The sequence below is a fragment of the Oncorhynchus keta genome, chromosome 22, assembly GCF_023373465.1.
Source record: "Oncorhynchus keta strain PuntledgeMale-10-30-2019 chromosome 22, Oket_V2, whole genome shotgun sequence".
Lineage (NCBI taxonomy): Eukaryota > Metazoa > Chordata > Actinopteri > Salmoniformes > Salmonidae > Oncorhynchus > Oncorhynchus keta.
Genome location: NC_068442.1, coordinates 34,333,880 through 34,353,423, shown reverse-complemented (window position 1 = coordinate 34,353,423; position 19,544 = coordinate 34,333,880). Strand labels below are relative to the sequence as shown.

The 19,544-nt window shown below is 43.4% G+C and overlaps 1 protein-coding gene across 1 annotated transcript in view; it reads left to right on the top strand.

Annotated features, from left to right (window-relative positions):
• Positions 1–2,234: 2,234 nt before the first annotated feature.
• Positions 2,235–19,544, top strand: part of LOC118401379 (potassium/sodium hyperpolarization-activated cyclic nucleotide-gated channel 2-like) — a 79,927-nt gene continuing 62,617 nt past the window's right edge. Inside the window, exons 1-2 of the mRNA XM_035798839.2 lie at positions 2,235–2,991; positions 14,187–14,610. Coding sequence (XP_035654732.2) covers positions 2,912–2,991; positions 14,187–14,610 — 504 coding nt within the window. The 5' untranslated portion in view covers positions 2,235–2,911. The remainder of the gene's footprint in view (positions 2,992–14,186; positions 14,611–19,544) is intronic.

Here is a 19,544-nt window from a genome sequence, read left to right as displayed (position 1 = left end):
AACCTCCTAGTTATGTTATTTACTCATTATGAATTTCATGTCCAAATGTTGCTTCATATGTAAGTGCTCTTTTGGAGTTTGTAGCTGTATGAACTAATAATTTCTGCTAGCTAACTACCATAGTAACTGAAGTGGTTTATCTTTATGAATAGCTATCCCATTAATATCTGGGGACTGGAGCAACTACAAGCCGTGCCCACTACATGTTGTGCCCACTGCCATTGTGGGTACTCATGGCAGTACGACCCTCATTAGCATTACATCGCTACAGGCCGTGCTCACCAGCATTAGCCAGCAAGGTTATACACATATCTGCTGGAGCCAGACCCTATTGAACCCTATTCTCGCATTGCACTACTTGGTGGGCGGGGTGTGTAGTCGATCGCCACTACACTACAAGCCATGCCCCCCCAGTCGGCGGTCCACAGATAGACCCTACTTGCCTAGTTATCTGTTTTCCATTTGTCTAAGTAGCCAGTTGGCTCTTTGCTATACTAAATGTGTTGTTGTTTTATAACGAATGTCTCTAATTCATGAATGTTGGGGCAGTTACCCACTCAGTTAGGGTAGCATGTACTTTTCTAATAGTAGGGTATGAGGGAACTTTACAGTGATCATAACTGTAGTTACCATGTTGATCATTTTGAATTTGTACTGTTACCGACTTTTATGTAGACCCACAACTTTAGTTTAGTCTGGACAATATTGAAAAACATGTTGATGCTTTCAGTAGCACTGAATGTGTTGACTCATACTGCTTTTTCTATTCCTTTGCATGGGTGAACGGGATGGATGCCACACACCAATAACTCAAGCTGTACTGGAAGAGGTGGCTGCAGCTATGGTCCATGTTGTATCTACAATACATACACTGTTTTGAAGGATCCTGCCCAACCTAAATGCTTCAAGTGGCACAATTACGTAAGAGGCTTGAACAAACACTTGTAGCTGAACGCATTGCTAATACCGTGCCAGAAACATTGCCATTCCCATGCTGTTTCATTCTGTGTATCTCAAATAAATGTCTGTGTGTGATACGTTGTGGTATTTCTTTCCCTGTGTTGACAGTTGCAATGGGTAAAATAACAAGCATTACAAATGTATTTTCATTTTCTTTCTTTGATTTTGGTCTTGGTGCCAGTTCCCACATCTTAAGTTGTGTACTCTGTAGGGTTTTCTCTCTATATAATATTACTTGTTGATGAAACTAACTCATACGCTGTAAAATATAAAGTACCAGTCAAACGTTTGGACACACCTACTCATTCCAGAGTTTTTATTTGGGATGGTGCGGGTGTGCTTTGCTGGTGACACTGTCAGTGATTTATTTAGGATTCAATACACATTTAACCAGTATGGCTACCACAGCATTCTGCAGCGATACGCCATCCCATCTGGTTTGTGCTTAGAGGGACTATCATTTGTTTTTCAACAGGACAATGACCCAACGCACCTCCAGGCTGTGTAAGTGCTATTTAATGAAGAAAGAGAGTGATGGAGTGCTGCATCAGACGACCTGGCCTCCACAATTACCCGACATCAACTCAATTTAGATGGTTTGGGATGAGTTGGATCGCAGAGTGATGGAATAGCAGCCAACAAGTGCTCAGCTGGTTGAGAGAATGCCGAGTGTGCAAAGCTGTCATCAAGGCAAAGGGTGGCTACATTAAATAATGTATATATAACATTATAACAAATATTTAGTTTGTTTAAAAATGTTTGATTACTACAGTATTCCATATGTGTTATTTCATAGTTTTGATGTCTTCACTATTATGTAGAAAATAGTCAAAAATAAAGAAAAACCCTTGAATGAGTAGTTGTCCAAACTTTTGACTGGTACTGTTTATACAATGAACTCCAAAAGTATTGGGACAGTGGCATTTTTTTTTTTTTTGCCTCTGTACTCCAGCACTTTGGATTTGAAAGTGCAGACTGGCAGCTTTAATTTGAGGGTATTTTCATCCATTTCCGGTGAACCGTTTAGAATTTACTTTTTGTACATAGTTCCCCCATTTTAGGGGGACCAAAAAATTCATTTATATGTGTATTAAAGTAGTCAAAAGTTTAGTATTTCGTCCCATATTCCTAGCACGAAGTGATTACATCAAGGTTGTGACTCTACAAATGTGTTGGAGGCATTTGCTGTTTGTTTTGGTTTTGTTTCAGATTATTTTGTGCCTAATAGAAATTAATGGTAAATAATGCATTGTATCATTTTGGAATCACTTTTATTGTAGATATGTTTCTAAACACTTCTACATTAACCTCTTCAGTCTACCCTCTACTTTTTCGAACATTCTGTTAAAAATCGCGCAACATTTCAGCGCCCTGCTACTCATGCCAGGAATATAGTATATGCATATGGTTAGTATGTGTGGATAGAAAACACTCAGACGTTTATAAAACTGGTTAAATCACGGCTGTGGCTTTAACATAACGTGCGTTTCATTGAAAAGTGCAGGAAAATCTGATCACTGAAAGTGGAAAAATATATCCATCTGCCGCATCAACCCAATGTTATGGGCGAAAGACATTAAATATGGCTGAGGTTGCAGTACCTACAGCTTCCACATGATGTCAACAGTCTTGTCATTTGCCTAGGATTTGTTTCTTGGTCAAACAAACAAGAGACAGCCCATTTCTTCCGGTCTCCGACCGGATATTTTGGTTGAGAAATAGACGGGCAGTATTTCAAGATGGATCCCTATAGAAAACACTTTGTCTCGTGATTAATTTGATCGCTTATTAACGTTTACTAATACCTAATGTTGCATTACAGAAGTATTTCGAAGTGTTTTGTGAAAGTTTATCGTCGACTTTTTGAATTTAAAAAAATGACGTTACGTTATGAAACGCTATTTCTTTTCATTTATCACACAGTCTACATAGAACGATATCTAGGCTATATATGGACCGATTTAATCGAAAAAAAAGACCCAATAGTGATTATGGGACATCTAGGAGTGCCAACAAAGAAGATGGTCAAAGGTAATGAATGTTTTATATTTTATTGTGCGGTTTGTGTAGCGCCGAATATGCTAATTATTTTGTTTACGTCCCCTGCGGGTCTTTTGTGGTGTTACATGCTATCAGATAATAGCTTCTCATGCTTTCGCCGAAAAGCATTTTAAAAATCTGACTTGTTGCCTGGATTCACAACGAGTGTAGCTTTAATTCAATACCCTGCATGTGTATTTTAATGAACGTTTGAGTTTTAACTAATACTATTAGCATTTAGCGTAGCGCATTTGCATTTCCAGAGCTCTAGATGGGACGCCTGCGTGCCAGGAAGAAGCAAGAGGTTAATGTGGATACTACAATGATTATGGATAGTCCTGAATGAATCTTGAATAATGATGAGTGGGAAAGTTACAAACGTACAAATATCACACCCCCCCCAGAAATGCTAACCTCACCTGTTATTGTAATAGTTAGAGGTTAGCATGTCTTGGGAGTATGGTATTTGTGCATCTCTAACTTTCTCACTAAACTGACAGTCTGAACTTCAACCTCATAGTCATTTGATAATTTCAAATCCAAAGTGCTGAAGTACAGAGCCAAAGCAACAAATGTGTCACTGTCCCAATACATTTGGAGATTACTGTATACAGTGGGGCAAAAAAAAAAAAAAGTCAGCCACCAATTGTGCAAGTTATCCCACTTAAAAAGATGAGAGGCCTGTAATTTTCATCATATGTACACTTCAGCTATGACAGACAAAATGAGAAAAAAAAGTCCAGAAAATCACATTGTAGGATTTTTAATGAATTTATTTGCAAATTATGGTGGAAAATAAGTATTTGGTCAATAACAAAAGTTTATCTCAATACTTTGTCATTGCCAACAAAGGGTATATAACAGAGGTCAAACATTTTCTGTAAGTCTTCACAAGGTTCAGACACTGTTGCTGGTATTTTGGCCCATTCCTCCATGCAGATCTCCTCTAGAGCAGTGATGTTTTGGGGCTGTTGCTGATGTAGATGCATCCGTTCTGGTCAGAGGCAACCAAACTTGATTTTGGTTAACACAAACAAAAGGGTGGGTTAACAGCATGACGTTGTGTATATGTGCTTTTACACCTGCATTGTTTGCTGTTTGGGGTTTTAGGCTGGGTTTCTGTACAGCACTTTGAGATATCAGCTGATGTACGAAGGGCTATATAAATACATTTGATTTGATTTGTATATCTGTGCCTTAAAACCTGTTATGGCTGCGATCCCTGTACAGGGATCAACATGTGACAACTAAAAATACAACGTCGTAACATTAAACATTCTTGAAAATGCAAGTGTCTTACACCCTTCAAAAGATTAGAATCTTGGTAATCAAACTACATTTTCCAATTTAAAATAGCTATTACAGAGAACAAATACCATGCTTTTGTTTGAGAAGAGCAATCAACAACAGAAACATTTTCCACCATGACAGTTTTTACACATTCACATCTGAAGGTAAAATTATGACTTACATTCTGATATCTTGCTCTTATTTCTCTTCCTGAGGGTCCCAGTGATCAAATGAAGTGCCGTTTTCTTTGATAAAATCAATTTTTATAGCTTAAATCGAAGCATTTTGTAACCTGTTTGTGCCGTGAATTCCATCTCTATCAATTTTTTACGGAGCATTCGACATAATTACACACGGTAAACCATTGTTTATCTAGTCATGGTTGGTTTCAGTGCATTCCTCTGGATGTTTGCAACACAGCCAAACGTCATTGTTTTTTTGTGGGGAGTATTGACCGAAGTGAACTGATTTGAAGACAACGAGCAATGACTACCTTGCGCACCAATCATTTTAGCGAAGCTTCGTTGATGGACTGGACTGTATTTCTGCCCAATTACCACTGATCTTCTTGAAATCTAGCTGGGTAGATAGCCAATGAGCTGAGGTAAACGCCAGTATGTAATGGTTTTGGGTTGGAGCACCATTCCTTGTTTGATATCGCATGCGTAACGAACTCCATTCTCGCCTTGACGGTCAGAGGAGTTGCTGTGAGGCTTGTTACGCGCAGCTGTATTTCGGAAAGTTGTATTTTCAACGATTTCATTGAAGACATCATGGCGAATAAATCAGGAAAAGCCAAGTAAAAGTCTAAAGTGAAAGTGAAAAAGTGAAAGTGAGAAAGATTTTTTGTTTGAGGAATCTTTGAGTGAATCCCTGAGCTGACAAGGTACTAATCTGTCACTCTGCCCCTGAACAGGCAGTTAACCCACTGTTCCTAGGCTGTCATTGAAAATAATAATTTGTTCTTAACTGACTTGCCTAGTTAAATAAAGGTAAAAATAAATGCAATACATATCTGTTTATTTTATGTGATGATAAAAGGATCATATGTAACGGTTCTCTTGTGGTGAAGGAGAGTCGGACCAAAATGCAGCGTGTAGATTGCGATCCATGTTTAATAAACAAACGTAAAACACGAATCAATTATAAAACACTACAAAACAAAGAACGTAATGAACGTAACGAAAACCGAAACAGCTAACTAACACAGAGACAGGAACAAGGACACTAAGGACAATCACCCACGTAACACTCAAAGAATATGGCTGACTAAATATGGTTCCCAATCAGAGACAACGATAAACACCTGCCTCTGATTGAGAACCACTTCAGACAGCCATAGACTTAACTAGAACACCCCACTAAGCTACAATCCCAATACCAACACACCACATACAAAAACCCCATGCCACACCCTGGCCTGACCAAATAAATAAAGATAAACACAAAATACCTCGACCAGGGCGTGACAGAACCACCCCCCCTAAGGTGCGGACTCCCGGACGCACCTCAAAACAATAGGGAGGGTCCGGGTGGGCATCTGACCATGGTGGCGGCTCCGGCGCGGGACGTGGACCCCACTCAATCACCGTCTTAGCCCCTCCTCCTCACGTCCTTGGATAGTCCACCCTTGCCACCGACCATGGCCTAGTAGTCCTCACCCAGAACCCCACTGGACTGAGGGGCAGCTCGGGACTGAGGGGCAGCTCGGCACTGAGGGGCAGCTCGGCACTGAGAGGAAGCTCGGCACTGAGGGGCAGCTCGGCACTGAGGGGCAGCTCAGGCAGGTCGTTGGCTCCGGCAGATCCTGGTTGAGTCTGGTTGACTGGCGGATCTGGAAGTGTCTGGTTGACTGGCAGATCTGGCTGACTGGCGGATCTGGAAGAGTCTGGCTGACTGGCAGATCTGGAAGAGTCTGGCTGACTGGCGGATCCTGGCAGACTGACGGATCTGGATGCTCCATGCTGACTGGCGGCTCTGGCTGCTCCATGTAGGCTGACAGCTCTGGCAGCTTCTTACAGACTGGCAGCTCTGGTGGCTCCGTGCAGAGTGGCAGCTCCTTGCAGACTGGCAGCTCTGGCTGCTACATGCAGACTGGCAGCTCTGGCTGCTTCATGCAGACTGGCATCTCTGGCTGCTTCATTCAGACTGGCAGCTCTGGCTGCTTCATTCAGACTGGCAGCTCTGGCTGCTTCATGCAGACTGGCAGCTCTGGCTGCTTCATGCAGACTGGCAGCTCTGGCTGCTCCATGCAGACTGGCAGCTCTGGCTGCTCCATGCAGGCTGGCAGGTCTGGCTGCTCCATGCAGGCTGGCAGGTCTGGCTGCTCCATGCAGGCTGGCAGGTCTGGCTGCTCCATGCAGGCTGGCAGGTCTGGCTGCTCCATGCAGGCTGGCATCTCTGGCTGCTCCATGCAGGCTGGCATCTCTGGCTGCTCCATGCAGGCTGGCAGCTCTGGCTACGCTGAACAGGCAGGAGACTCCAGCAGCGCTGTAGAGGAGGAAGGCTCTGGCAGCGCTGAACAGGCGGGAGACTCCAGCAGTGCTGTAGAGGAAGAAGGCTCTGGCTGCGCTGAACAGGCGGGAGACTCCAGCAGTGCTGTAGAGGAAGAAGGCTCTGGCCGCGCTGAACAGGCGGGAGACTCCAGCAGTGCTGTAGAGGAAGAAGGCTCTGGCTGCGCTGAACAGGCGGGAAACTCCAGCAGTGCTGTAGAGGAAGAAGGCTCTGGCTGCGCTGAACAGGCGGGAGACTCCGGCAGCGCTGGAGATGAGGAAGGCTCTGGCTGCGCTGAACAGGCGGGAGACTCCGGCAGCGCTGGAGATGAGGAAGGCTCTGGCTGCGCTGAACAGGCGGGAGACTCCGGCAGCGCTGGAGAGGCGAGGCGCACTGTAGGCCTGATGCGTGGTGCTGGCACTGGTGGGACTGGACCGAGAACACGCACAGGAAGCCTGGTGCGGGGAGCTGCCACCGGAGGGCTGGTGTGTGAAGGTAGTACTGGATAGATCGGACCGTGCAGGCGCACTGGAGCTCTTGAGCACCGAGCCTGCCCAACCTTACCTGGCTCGATGCCCACTCTAGCCCGGCCGATACGAGGAGCTGGAATATACCGCACCGGGCTATGCACCCGCACTGGGGACACCGTGCGCACCACTGCATAACACGGTGCCTGCCCGGTCTCTCTAGCCCCCCGGTAAGCACAGGGAGTTTGCGCAGGTCTCCTACCTGGCGTAGCCATACTCTCTGTGAGCCCCTCCCAAAACATTTTTGGGGCTGACTCCCGGGCTTCCTTGCTATAACCGTGTTCCCTCATATCGCCGGCTCCTCTCTCCGGCTGCCTCTGCTCTCCTCGCTGCCTCCACCTGGTCCCATGGAAGGCGATCCCTTCCCGCCAGGATCTCCTCCCATGTGTAGCAACCCTTGCCATCCAATATATCATCCCATGTCCATTCCTCATTGCGCCGCTGTTGCTGCCTTTGTTGCTTCTCCTGCGGCTCCTGCCTGTTGACACGCTGCTTGGTCCTGTTAGGGTGGGTGATTCTGTAACGGTTCTCTTGTGGTGAAGGAGAGTCGGAGCAAAATGCAGCGTGTAGATTGCGATCCATGTTTAATAAACAAACGTAAAACACGAATCAATTATAAACACTACAAAACAAAGAACGTAACGAAAACCAAACCAGCCTATACTTGTGTCAACTAACACAGAGACAGGAACAAGGACACTAAGGACAATCACCCACGAAACACTCAAAGAATATGGCTGCCTAAATATGGTTCCCAATCAGAGACAACGATAAACACCTGCCTCTGATTGAGAACCACTTCAGACAGCCATAGACTTAACTAGAACACCCCACTAAGCCACAATCCCAATACCAACACACCACATACAAAAAACCCATGCCACACCCTGGCCTGACCAAATAAATGAAGATAAACACAAAATACCTCAACCAGGGCGTGACACCATACAATACAAATATTTTTTAAATGTTTTCTTTCACAGTGATAGCGACTCCGACTGGGAGCCCCTGCTGCCAAGCTGCCCGCTCTACCTCTGCCCCAGTGGTGTTCATATGCCACAGTTCATTACTGCAGGCATGACTGTGCCTCAGGGCCAGAAGGGCACATCATGGAGGCGTCATTGTGTTCTGTGTCGCATGAACGGCACCACTTGTTCAGTTTACCTCTGCTTTACATCAGAAAGAGACTGCTATGGGACATGGCACAGGCAGTAAAATATTGTGTCGAGGACTTCCAATGTGTGTACTGTTTAAAAAAATAAAAATATTTTCTGATATTTTTTTAAACATTTGTTTTGTGTGTGTGTGTGTGTGTTACAATTGCTTTTTGATATGTTGTATGTAGTTATTTGCACTGTTGTATATAGATATAGGTAATTTCACCAATTCGGCCACTTGGGTACATTTGCGCGACTTGTGGGACACCTGGGTGACTTCATGCTAAATGTCATGTAGCTCACCCATTCCTGAAGTTATCAGTCTGAAACTTTGTACACCCACAGTTGCCCTCTTGTGTTATCCATCAAAGTAATCTCCAGCATCCTATCCGCCTGTATGGCTATTCTAGTACATGTGAAAGATGATACTACAACAATAAAAAAACAGAACACGTATGCTCTTTCTTTCTCTTTTCTTCCACCAGAAACCACAGGACTTTTATTTTAGCATGACAAATCAAGGGACTCTTATTTCGAAATCGGTAATACAGGCCTCTTATTTTGAAGTGTGTTAAGCTGGATGTAACTCTGAGCAGGATGCTAGATGTAACTCTGTGCTGGATACTGGATGCTGGATGTAACTCTGACTTGGATGCTGGATATAACTCTGAGCTGGATGCTGGATGTTGTTAACTCTGCACGGGATGCTATACTGGATGTAACATCCAGCATCCAGCTCAGTGTCACAGCCCCCACTGATCATCAGCTTGAGCTACACTGAGTGTACAAAACATTAAGGGCCGCTTATTTTGAAGTGTGTTACATCCAGCTCAGAGCTGGATGCTGGATTCTGGGTGTAACTAAGCTGAGCCGGATGCTTGATGTAACTCTGTGCTGGATTCTGGATGTAACTCTGTGCTGGATTCTGGATGTAACTAAGCCGAGCCAGATGCTTGATGTAACTCAGCTGAGCTGGATTCTGGATGTAACTCTGAGTTGGATGCTGGATGTAACTCAAAATTAGGAAGGTGTTCTTTATGTTTTGTACACAGTGTATATCCCCTCACCTGCTTTGTCCTTATCCCTCACTATTCTCATCCCATTTTCACAGATCCCAAACAGGGGCGGATTGGGACATGAATTCGACCCTGGCATTTTATCCAGCCCACACCACTGCATGTGTCACCAACTTTTTTTTACAATCCATGACCATGGCGGTTTAACTGATGACAGAATCAGAGCTGGTCTCTTTGCTCTTTGTTAATGCCATGTTTTACGTTTAATGTGAGTTTGCTTGACCTCAGCTCAGCCTATCAGCAAACACAACAAGCTCTCACACTCTCACATCAGAATTAAACGTTCATCCATGTTTCTCGTACAGAAAATGTTGAAGTTGTTCCAAACATCACATTTTGAAGTGTTTAAAGTTAAGTTTAGGCATTAACTCAGAATTCTAAAGGTTAGGCATTAACTCTGAATGTTTAAGTTTAAGGATTAAGGTTTGGGATAGGTTTAAAATAAAAATCTGAAAAACTACTTTCTATTGCTGGATTCAGACATGGATGGACCTCGAATACGGACTTGTATCACGGGTGACCTGGCTGAGAAAACCGGGCTGGCCCATCTTGATAGGTGGGCAGGCCGGCCATTTCCCATTGATCAGCCAATGGCTCATTATAGATTTGATTACCAGAAATTGCACTCAAATATTTTGTCTTTAAAATATGCCCATATCATCCTTTTCATTGTTTTATTTGTATATAAAAATATGTATATTTGTGAGTGTCAATTTCGACCAGTCCACCCCCAAAAATGTTTTGTCTGGCCCATCTGGCATTTGACAGAATTGCCAGAAGGCCCGTCTGCCCCTGCTCCCAAATCAGAGGCCTCTGTCTAAGACAGCATCTCCCTCCTATGGTGACAGCTATTTTTAAGCCAACTGATAATCAATGCCATTCTAAGAAGCTCCAGGATTTTTTATTTAGTCGATTCCAGGTCTTGATTTGCCAAGAAAGAGTTAAGATATTATCTATTCTAGATTTAATGTAGGAGTGGTTTTTAATGTGAAGGATGAATTATGCTATTAAACAGCGCACCCTCCACTCTTTCCTAATCATGAACTCATCTTTTGGAGAAATAAAAATTACCAAAAGGGACTTACAATGACCCATAAGACTTCTTAGTGATGTAAATGTAAAGCATTACTGTTATGTCATGTTTGTAAGGTAGCGTACAGTTTTCAGGCTAGGTTGACATAGGAAGAAATATTTAGGATACGTTCTCATGAGGTCATTGGTGAGAAATGGGGAGAAACAAGGGTTTTACTCTAATATTACAGGCAGCTTTGATGAAACTGCTTTAAAACTATGTGTTGACATGTCAGTGGTGAGTTTGACTTTCTTGTAAACTTGACAGAGACACTTTATAGCCAAAGGAGGTTACTCGGAACTGTTACGACTGCGAACAATGGGCTCCTGTGTTGTGACCTCTGAAAAGTCTTGATTGCAAATGTGATAGTCATGGTTTTGTAGAATATGCACATTTGACAGTTAGCCTATAGCCATATGTTTGAGTTTGATTGCGGCCTGTTATGAAGTTATTAATTTTCCATTGACAGACAAAACTGCCAACATGACATACCATACTGACACATAGCCTACTGTGCACCAGGCTTGGTGTTTAGACCGAGGGTGGTTCTCCCATATGGTCAAGTCATTTGAAAACTTTTCTGCAAAACGTATGGCATTTTTGTCATGTAGCCAACTGCAGAAACTTCCCGTTATAATTATGATAGGCCTACATCTCATCACTTACACAGTCGAGTCATCAATGTTAGATTCCAATCTAGCAGGATCAGTCAGTCAAGACATGACTCAGCACCACTCACCTATCAGTTATGCTCTTCACAAGCATTAGACTCCCGTTACCTTGAGTTGATTAGACAGCAATATTGATATCCACTGATATTATACTAGGTGCAATATTCAATATGTTTTTTAAGTTGTGCTCTTCAATATTAATCTATGTTATTGTCAAATGTAATATTCCATACAGGCCTACTTGTCATTTAAAGTGTGACTATCTCAGGCTATACAAGTCCATGCTAGGTAAAGCTCCGCCTTATCTCAGTTCACTGGTCACGATGGCAACACCCATCCGTAGCACGCGCTCCAGCAGGTGTATCTCACTGATCATCCCTAAAGCCAACACCACATTTGGCAGCCTTTCGTTCCAGTTCTCTGCTGCCTGTGACTGGAACGAATTGCAAAAATCGCTGAAGTTGGAGACTTTTATCTCCCTCACCAACTTCAAACATCTGCTATCTGAGCAGCTAACCGATCGCTGCAGCTGTACATAGTCTATCGGCAAATAGCCCACCCATTTTTACCTACCTCATCCCCATACTGTTTTTATTTATTTACTTTTCTGCTCTTTTGCACACCAATATCTCTACCTGTACATGACCATCTGATCATTTATCACTCCAGTGTTAATCTGCAAAATTGTAATTATTCGCCTACCTCATGCCTTTTGCACACAATGTATATAGACTCCACTTTTTTTTTCCTATTGTGTTATTGACTTGTTATTTGTTTACTCCATGTGTAACTCTGTGTTGTCTGCTCACACTGCTATGCTTTATCTTGGCCAGGTCGCAGTTGCAAATGAGAACTTGTTCTCAACTAGCCTACCTGGTTAAATAAAGGTGAAATAAAAATAAATAAAAAAGAACTTAGCAGTCACAATAATTCAAATATGCTGATAATATCCTGGTTACACTTACACTATATATACAAAAGTATGTGGACTCCCTTGCTGACAGGTATATAAAATCGTGTAAACAGCCATGCAATCTAAATTGACAAACATTTGCAGTAGAACGGCCTTACTGAAGGAGTCAGGGACTTTCAATGTGGCACCGTCATAGGATGCAACCTTTCAAACAAGTCAGTTTGTCAAATGTCTGCCCTGCTAGAGCTGCCCTGGTCAACTGTAATTGATGTTATTGAGAAGGGGAAGTCTAGGAGCAACAACGGCTCAGCCGCGAAGTGGTAGGCCAGTCAAGCTCACAGAACAGGACCACCAAGTGCTGAAGCCCGTAGCGCTTTAAAATCGTCTGTCCTCGGTTACCACACCCACTCATGACTTCCAAACTGCCTTTGGAAGCAACGTCAGCACAATAACTGTTTGTCTGGACCTTCATGAAATGGGCTTCCATGGCCGAGCAGCCGCACAAAAGCCTAAGATTGTCAGGCGGTGGGTGTAGCTGGTGCATGAAGTCAGGCGCAGGAGAGCAGAGATAAGTGAACAACGCACTTTAATAAAGGCAAAATAACGGTTACCACTAAACACGGGTAATAGAGCACCCGGGAATAAACCAGCCCGGAAACGTACCGACCTAACAATAAACAATCACGCACAAAGACATGGGGGAAACAGAGGGCTAAATACACAACACATAATGAGGGAAATGAAACCAGGTGTGTGGTAAAACAAGACAACACAAATGGAAAATGAAAAATGGATCAGCAATGGCTAGAAGACTGAACACTGTCCGAACAAGGAGAGGCATCAACTTCGGAAGAAATCGTGACAAAGAATTATTTTACATTTTTTACATTCCCTTAGTTCCAGGGAAGGGAAATCTTAATGCTACAGCATAAAATCACATTCTACACAATTCTGTACTTCAAAATTTGTGGCAACAGCCTTCCCTTTCCTGTTTCAGCATGACAATGCCCCCATGCACAAAGTGAGGTCCATACAGAAATGGTTTATCGAGATCGTTGTGGAAGAACCTGACTGGCCTGTACAGAGCCCTGACCTCAACTCCATCAAACACCTTTGGGATGAATTGGAACGCAGACTGTGAGCCAGGCCTAATTGCCCAACATCAGTGCTCAACCTCACTAATGCTCTTGTGGCTGAGTGGAAGCAAGTCCCCATCTTGTGGAAAGCCTTCCCAGAAGAGTGGAGGCTGTTATAGCAGCAAAGGGGGAACCAACTCCATATTAATGCCCATGATTTTGGAATGAGATGTTTGATGAGCAGTTGTCCATATACTCTTGGTCATTTAGTGTACGTCACCCTTTGTTATTGTAGCAAGGATTTAGAATCAATTCACCATCCAGCGCTACTCTCATAAGACCCCCTCTCTCTTCTCGGCTCCCCTAGTTAGAGTAAGCAGAGAGGGTACTTGTCAGATGGATACTGGCATGATATCTTTACTGGCGTGATATGCACAGCAAACAGCAACAGAGAACATTTTCTCATAATGAAAACAACAGTTTCAAACTCATGATATACCCCAGTGACTTACTGTACTTTTACTGTTATTACAATGAGTAACAGCCCATCAATTTCTACACTTTTGAATGGACAATTGAATTGCCAATTGATCCACATCATCATTCCTACAATAGAATGATGAATACAACAGAATACAATAGAATACAATACAACAGATGACTTTGATAAGAATTCAATTCATATATTTGTGAGATTTTTTTGTTTTGTTGTGATAACCAGTTGAGAGGGGGAAGGTGGATATTTTGTATAATCTTCCATCTCCCCTGATCGAACAGTTTATGAAGAATGCCATTGTGGGAGTCAACTGTTTACACCTAACCTTACCTGGAGTTGAAGTTCAGGTTTCCTGAGTTCCTCCACCTTAACTGTCTCTCTGTCCCCTAACCTGCTTCTCCACTTTGCTCTCTAGGTTCTACTGGGATTTCACCATGTTGATGTTCATGGTGGGCAACCTCATCATCATCCCAGTGGGGATCACCTTCTTCAAGGACGAGACCACCGCGCCCTGGATCATCTTCAACGTGGTCTCTGATACCTTCTTCCTCATGGACCTGGTCCTCAACTTCCGCACAGGCATCGTTTTAGAGGACAACACTGAGATCATCCTGGACCCCAAGAAGATCAAGAGGACGTACCTGAAGACCTGGTTTGTGGTGGACTTTATCTCCTCCATCCCTGTTGATTATATCTTCTTGATCGTGGAGAAGGGGATCGACTCTGAGGTGTATAAAACAGCCAGAGCCCTGAGGATCGTGCGCTTTACCAAGATCCTCAGTCTGCTGAGGCTGCTCAGGCTGTCCAGGCTAATTCGCTATGTCCACCAATGGGAAGAGGTAAGCTGGGCTCTAAAACTTACTTTGTCCAATAGCAGGAGGAGATGGGATTTGCAATACAACATAACAACATGCACAAGCATTATTTTCGTGACGTTGTCAGGCAGCCCGTCTATGAGAGGCTACACACTATGGGTCAAGTACTTGCATTGACCAATGGAAAGAGGGGGTAGGATGGACAAGGCATAGGCCAGAATCCCTTTTATAATACAATTTCAAGGCAGCAGTAGCAAGAATAAAACACAAGTGAGTCAGATTGAACATCATCAACCCATCCTATTTCTGGGAAGTGTTTTTCTAATAATAGGCAAGTCTCACTATCACAGGCCTTCAACACTGCTGTCTCTGTACCTGAAGTGATGTATATCAGCAGGATGCTGAGATTCACAGCTTTGCTTTCTCAGCAGTCAGCGGTCATCATCACAGCATTGGGCCATGGAGTGCAGCCAGTCACATATAGCGACAACATGAAAGACCGCAGTTCATGTTCAAAGGAAAAGAACATGAAAACAGCATACCCACAACAAAGGCGGTTTTGAATAAATTCCTGTGATCAGCAGCTGTCCAGACAAGCAGTATGGCTTATTAATCACACAGTCTCGCTGTCTTCATGTATATTTCCTGTCTTAGATCAAAACCAAATATCCCATTTGATCAGCATGTGTGTTTATTGACTGTCTTGAATCTGAGGTGTGAATGTTAATGAGATGTGATTAAGTGGACTGCCTAATACAGCACAGGGGAACTTCTAATGGTGCCTTCATAGACAAACAGCTCTATTACACATCTCTGACAGGAATAAGTCAAGTTTCCATTCTACACTGGATAATCTATTTATATTAAGGATACAGTGCATTCGAAAAGTATTCAGACCCCTTCACTTTTTTCCACATTGTGTTACGTTACAGCCTTATTCTGAAATTGCTTAAATAATTTTTTATCCTCATCAATCTGCACACAATCTGCACACAATACCCCAATAATGACAAAGCGAAAATAGGTTTTAAGAAAGGTTTGTACATGATTGATTGTACGTGATTTGGAAAGGCACAAACATGTCTATATAATGTCCCACAGTTGACAGTGCATTTCAGAGCATAAAACCAAGCCATGAGGTTAAAGGAATTGTCCGTAGAGCTCCGAGACAGGATTGTGTCGAGGCACAGATCTGGGGAAGTGTACCAAAACATGTCTGCAGCATTGAAGGTCCCCAAGAACACAGTGGCATCCATCATTCTTAAATGGAAGAAGTTTGGAACCACCAAGACTCTTCCTAGATCCAGCCGGCCGGCCAAACTAAGCAATCGGGGGAGAAGGGTCTTGGTCAGGGAGGTGACCAAGAACCCGATGGTCCCTCTGACAGAGATCCAGAGTTCCTCTGTGGAGATGGGAGAACCTTCCAGAAGGACAACCATCTCTGCAGCACTCCACCAATCAGGCCTTTATGGGAGAGTGGCCAGACGGAAGCCATTCCCCAGTAAAAGGCACATGACCGCCCTCTTGGAGTTTGCTAAAAGGCACCTAAAGGACTCTCAGACCATGAGAAACAAGATTCTCTGGTCTGATGGAACCAAGGCTAAACTCTTTGGCTTGAACGCCAAGCATCACGTCTGGGGGAAACCTTGCACCAACACTAAGGTGAAACATGGTGGTGGCAGCATCATGCTATGGTGATGTTTTTCAGCTGCAGGGACTGGAAGACTAGTCAGGGTCGAGGCAAAGGTGAACTGAGCAAAGTACAGAGAGATCTTTGATGAAAACTTGCTTCAGAGTGCTCAGGACCTCAGACGAGGAGATTGATTTTGAGATTGAAGGGGCTATCATCGTTAAATAATATAACTGATTTGATTTAACCTTTATTTAATTGGCAAGTCAGTTAAGAACAAATTCTTATTTACAATGACATCCTACCAAAAGGCAAAAGGCCTCTGACGGGGAAGGAGCTCAGATAATAAAAAATAGAAAAAGAAATATAGGACAAAACACATAACACGACAAGAGAGACAACACAACAGTACGTAAAGAAAAACCTAAGACAACAACATAGCATGGCAGCAACACATGACAACACAGCATGGGAGCAACACAACATGACAACAACATGGTAGCAACACAACATGGCAGCAGCACAACATGGTAGCAGCACAAGACAGGCTGCAAACATTATTGGGCACAGACAACAGCACAAAGGGCAAGAAGGTAGAGACAACAATACATCACGCAAAGCAGCTACAACTGTCAGTAAGAGTGTCCCATGAGTCTTTGAATGAAGAGATTGAGATAAAACTGTTCAGTTTGAGTGTTTGTTGCAGCTCGTTCCAGTCGCTAGCTGCAGCGAACTGAAAAGACACGCGACCGGAGGATGTGTGTGCTTTGGTGACCTTTAACAGAATGTGACTGGCAGAATGGGTGTTGTTTGTGAAGGATGACGGCTGCAGTAGATATCTCAGATAGGGGCCTAAGAGGGTTTTATAAATAAGCATCAACCAGTTGGTCTTGCTACGGGTGTACAGAGATGACCAGTTTACAGAGGAGTATAGAGTGCAGTGATGTGTCCTATAAAGAGCATTGGTGGCAAATCTGATGGCAAAATAGTAAAGAACATCTAGCTGCTCGAGAGCACCCTTACCTGCAGATCTATACATTTTATCTCCGTAATCAAGCATGGGTAGGATTGTCATCTGAATCTGGGTTAGTTTGGCAGCTGGTGTGGAAGAGGAGAGATAGAGGAAACCAAGTCTAGATATAACTTTAGCCTGCAGATTTGATATGTGTTGAGAGAAGGACAGTGTACCATCTTGCCATACTCCCAAGTACTTGTATGAGGTGACTACCTCAAGCTCTAAACCTTCAGAGGTAGTAATCACACCTGTGGGGAGAGTGGCATTCTTCTTACCAAACCACATGACCATAGCCTAGTGGTTAGAGCATTGGGCCAGTAACCGAAAGGTTGATGGATTGAATCCCTGAGCTGACAAGGTAAACATCTGTCATTCTGCCCCTGAGCAAGGCAGTTAACTCACTGTTCACCGGGCACCGAAGACATGGATGTCGATTAAGGCAGCCCCCCGCACCTCTCTGATTCAGAGGGCTTGGGTTAAATGCAGAAGACACATTTCAGTTGAAGGCATTCAGTTGTACAACTGACTAGGTATCTCCCGTTCCTTTGTTTTGTAGGTGTTCAGAACAAGGTTAAGGGCTTAAGCTTAAGCTTTGTTGTAGAGCGTTTCACACAAAATCCGGAGAGGGGCCAGCTGAGTACTGAGTATAAGACTGTATCATCTGCATATAAACGGATGCGAGAGCTTCCTACTGCCTGAGCTATGTTGTTGATGTAAATTGAGAAGTGCGTGGGGCCTAGGATCGAGCCTTGGGGTACACCCATTGGTGACAGGCAGTGGCTGAGACAGCAGATGTTTTGACTTTATACACTGCACTATTTGAGAGAGGTAGTTAGCAAACCAGGCCAAAGAGCCCGAAGAGAAACTAATTCTCCTTAGCTGGCCCACAAGAATGTAATGGTCTACCGTATCTAAAGCTTTGGCCAATTCAATAAAAATAGCAGCACAACATTGCTTAGAATTAAGGGCAATGGGGACATCATTGAGGACATTTAAGGTTGCAGTGACACATCCATAACCTGAGCAGAAACCAGATTGCATTCCAGAGAGAATACTATACACATCAAGAAAGCCAGTCTGTTGATTATTGACAAGTTTTTCCAACACTTTTGATAAACAGGGCAAAATCGAAATAGGCCTATAACAGTTAGGATCAGCTTGGTCTCCCCCTTTAAATAAAGATCGAACCGTGGCTGCCTTCCAAGCAATGGGAACCTCCCCAGAGAGGAGGATCTTACTTACGAATGTTTTTAATGATGTATGTGTTTTGGAAAACTAACAAATTTGCACGTTGATTCATGTTCGATGAAGAAGTCCATGTTTGTTTTTATATCAATCATTGACAGGTGTGATCTTTGAAATGGTTATGTTCAGTGGTAGAAAATGCTGCAACAAATACATTCTAATAGCTTTAACAAGAGCAATGTATTGTGTTTCATTTGAAAACAGCATCACATTTTGTAAAAGGAGAATATTTCAGGTCCTCCTACCCCCCCTAACCTTTGACCCCCTAACAGCTAATTCCATGGGTGAAAGCACATGATAAGCACATGAACAGGTCAGAGATAGGCTTGGCAATGATAGGGGCAGCAACCTTAAAGAAGAAAGGGTCTAAACCATCTGACCCAGATGTTTTTTTTTGTGGTCGTTTAACTTCTTGGTGACAGGGGGGCAGTATTGAGTAGCTTGGGTGAATAAGGTGCCCAGAGTAAACTGCTTGCTACTCTGTCCCAGATGCTAATACAGTCTATGCATATGTTTAGTAGTATTGGTTATAAAACACTCTGAAGTTTCTACAACTGTTTGAATGATGTCTGTGAGTATAACAGAACTCATATGGCAGGCGAAAACCTGAGACAAATCCAACCAGGAAGTGGAAAATCTGAGGTTTGTAGTTTCATTTAAGTGATTGCCCATCCAATATGCTGTGTCTATGGGGCCAGATTACACTTCCACGGCTTCCAGCAGATGTCAACAGTCTTGAGAAGTCTTGAGTCTTGAGAAAGTTGTTTGAGGCCTCTATTGTGGAAGGGTGTCGAATAAGAGCTGTTTAACAAGTGGACTAGGCTGAGGCCAATCAGTTGTTTACTGTGCGGTCACGCGGACGCGCCTTTCCTTCTTTTTCCTCTGTAATGAATACGCTATTGTCCGGTTGAAGATTTATTATAAAAAGACCCTAAGGTTTGATTGTAAACATCATTTGACATGTTGCTACAAACTGTAATGGAACTCTTTTGCCTTTTTGTCTGGATTTTGGGAATCAATATGGACGTAATCGAACAAAACTAACATTTCTTGTGGAAGTGGGAGTCC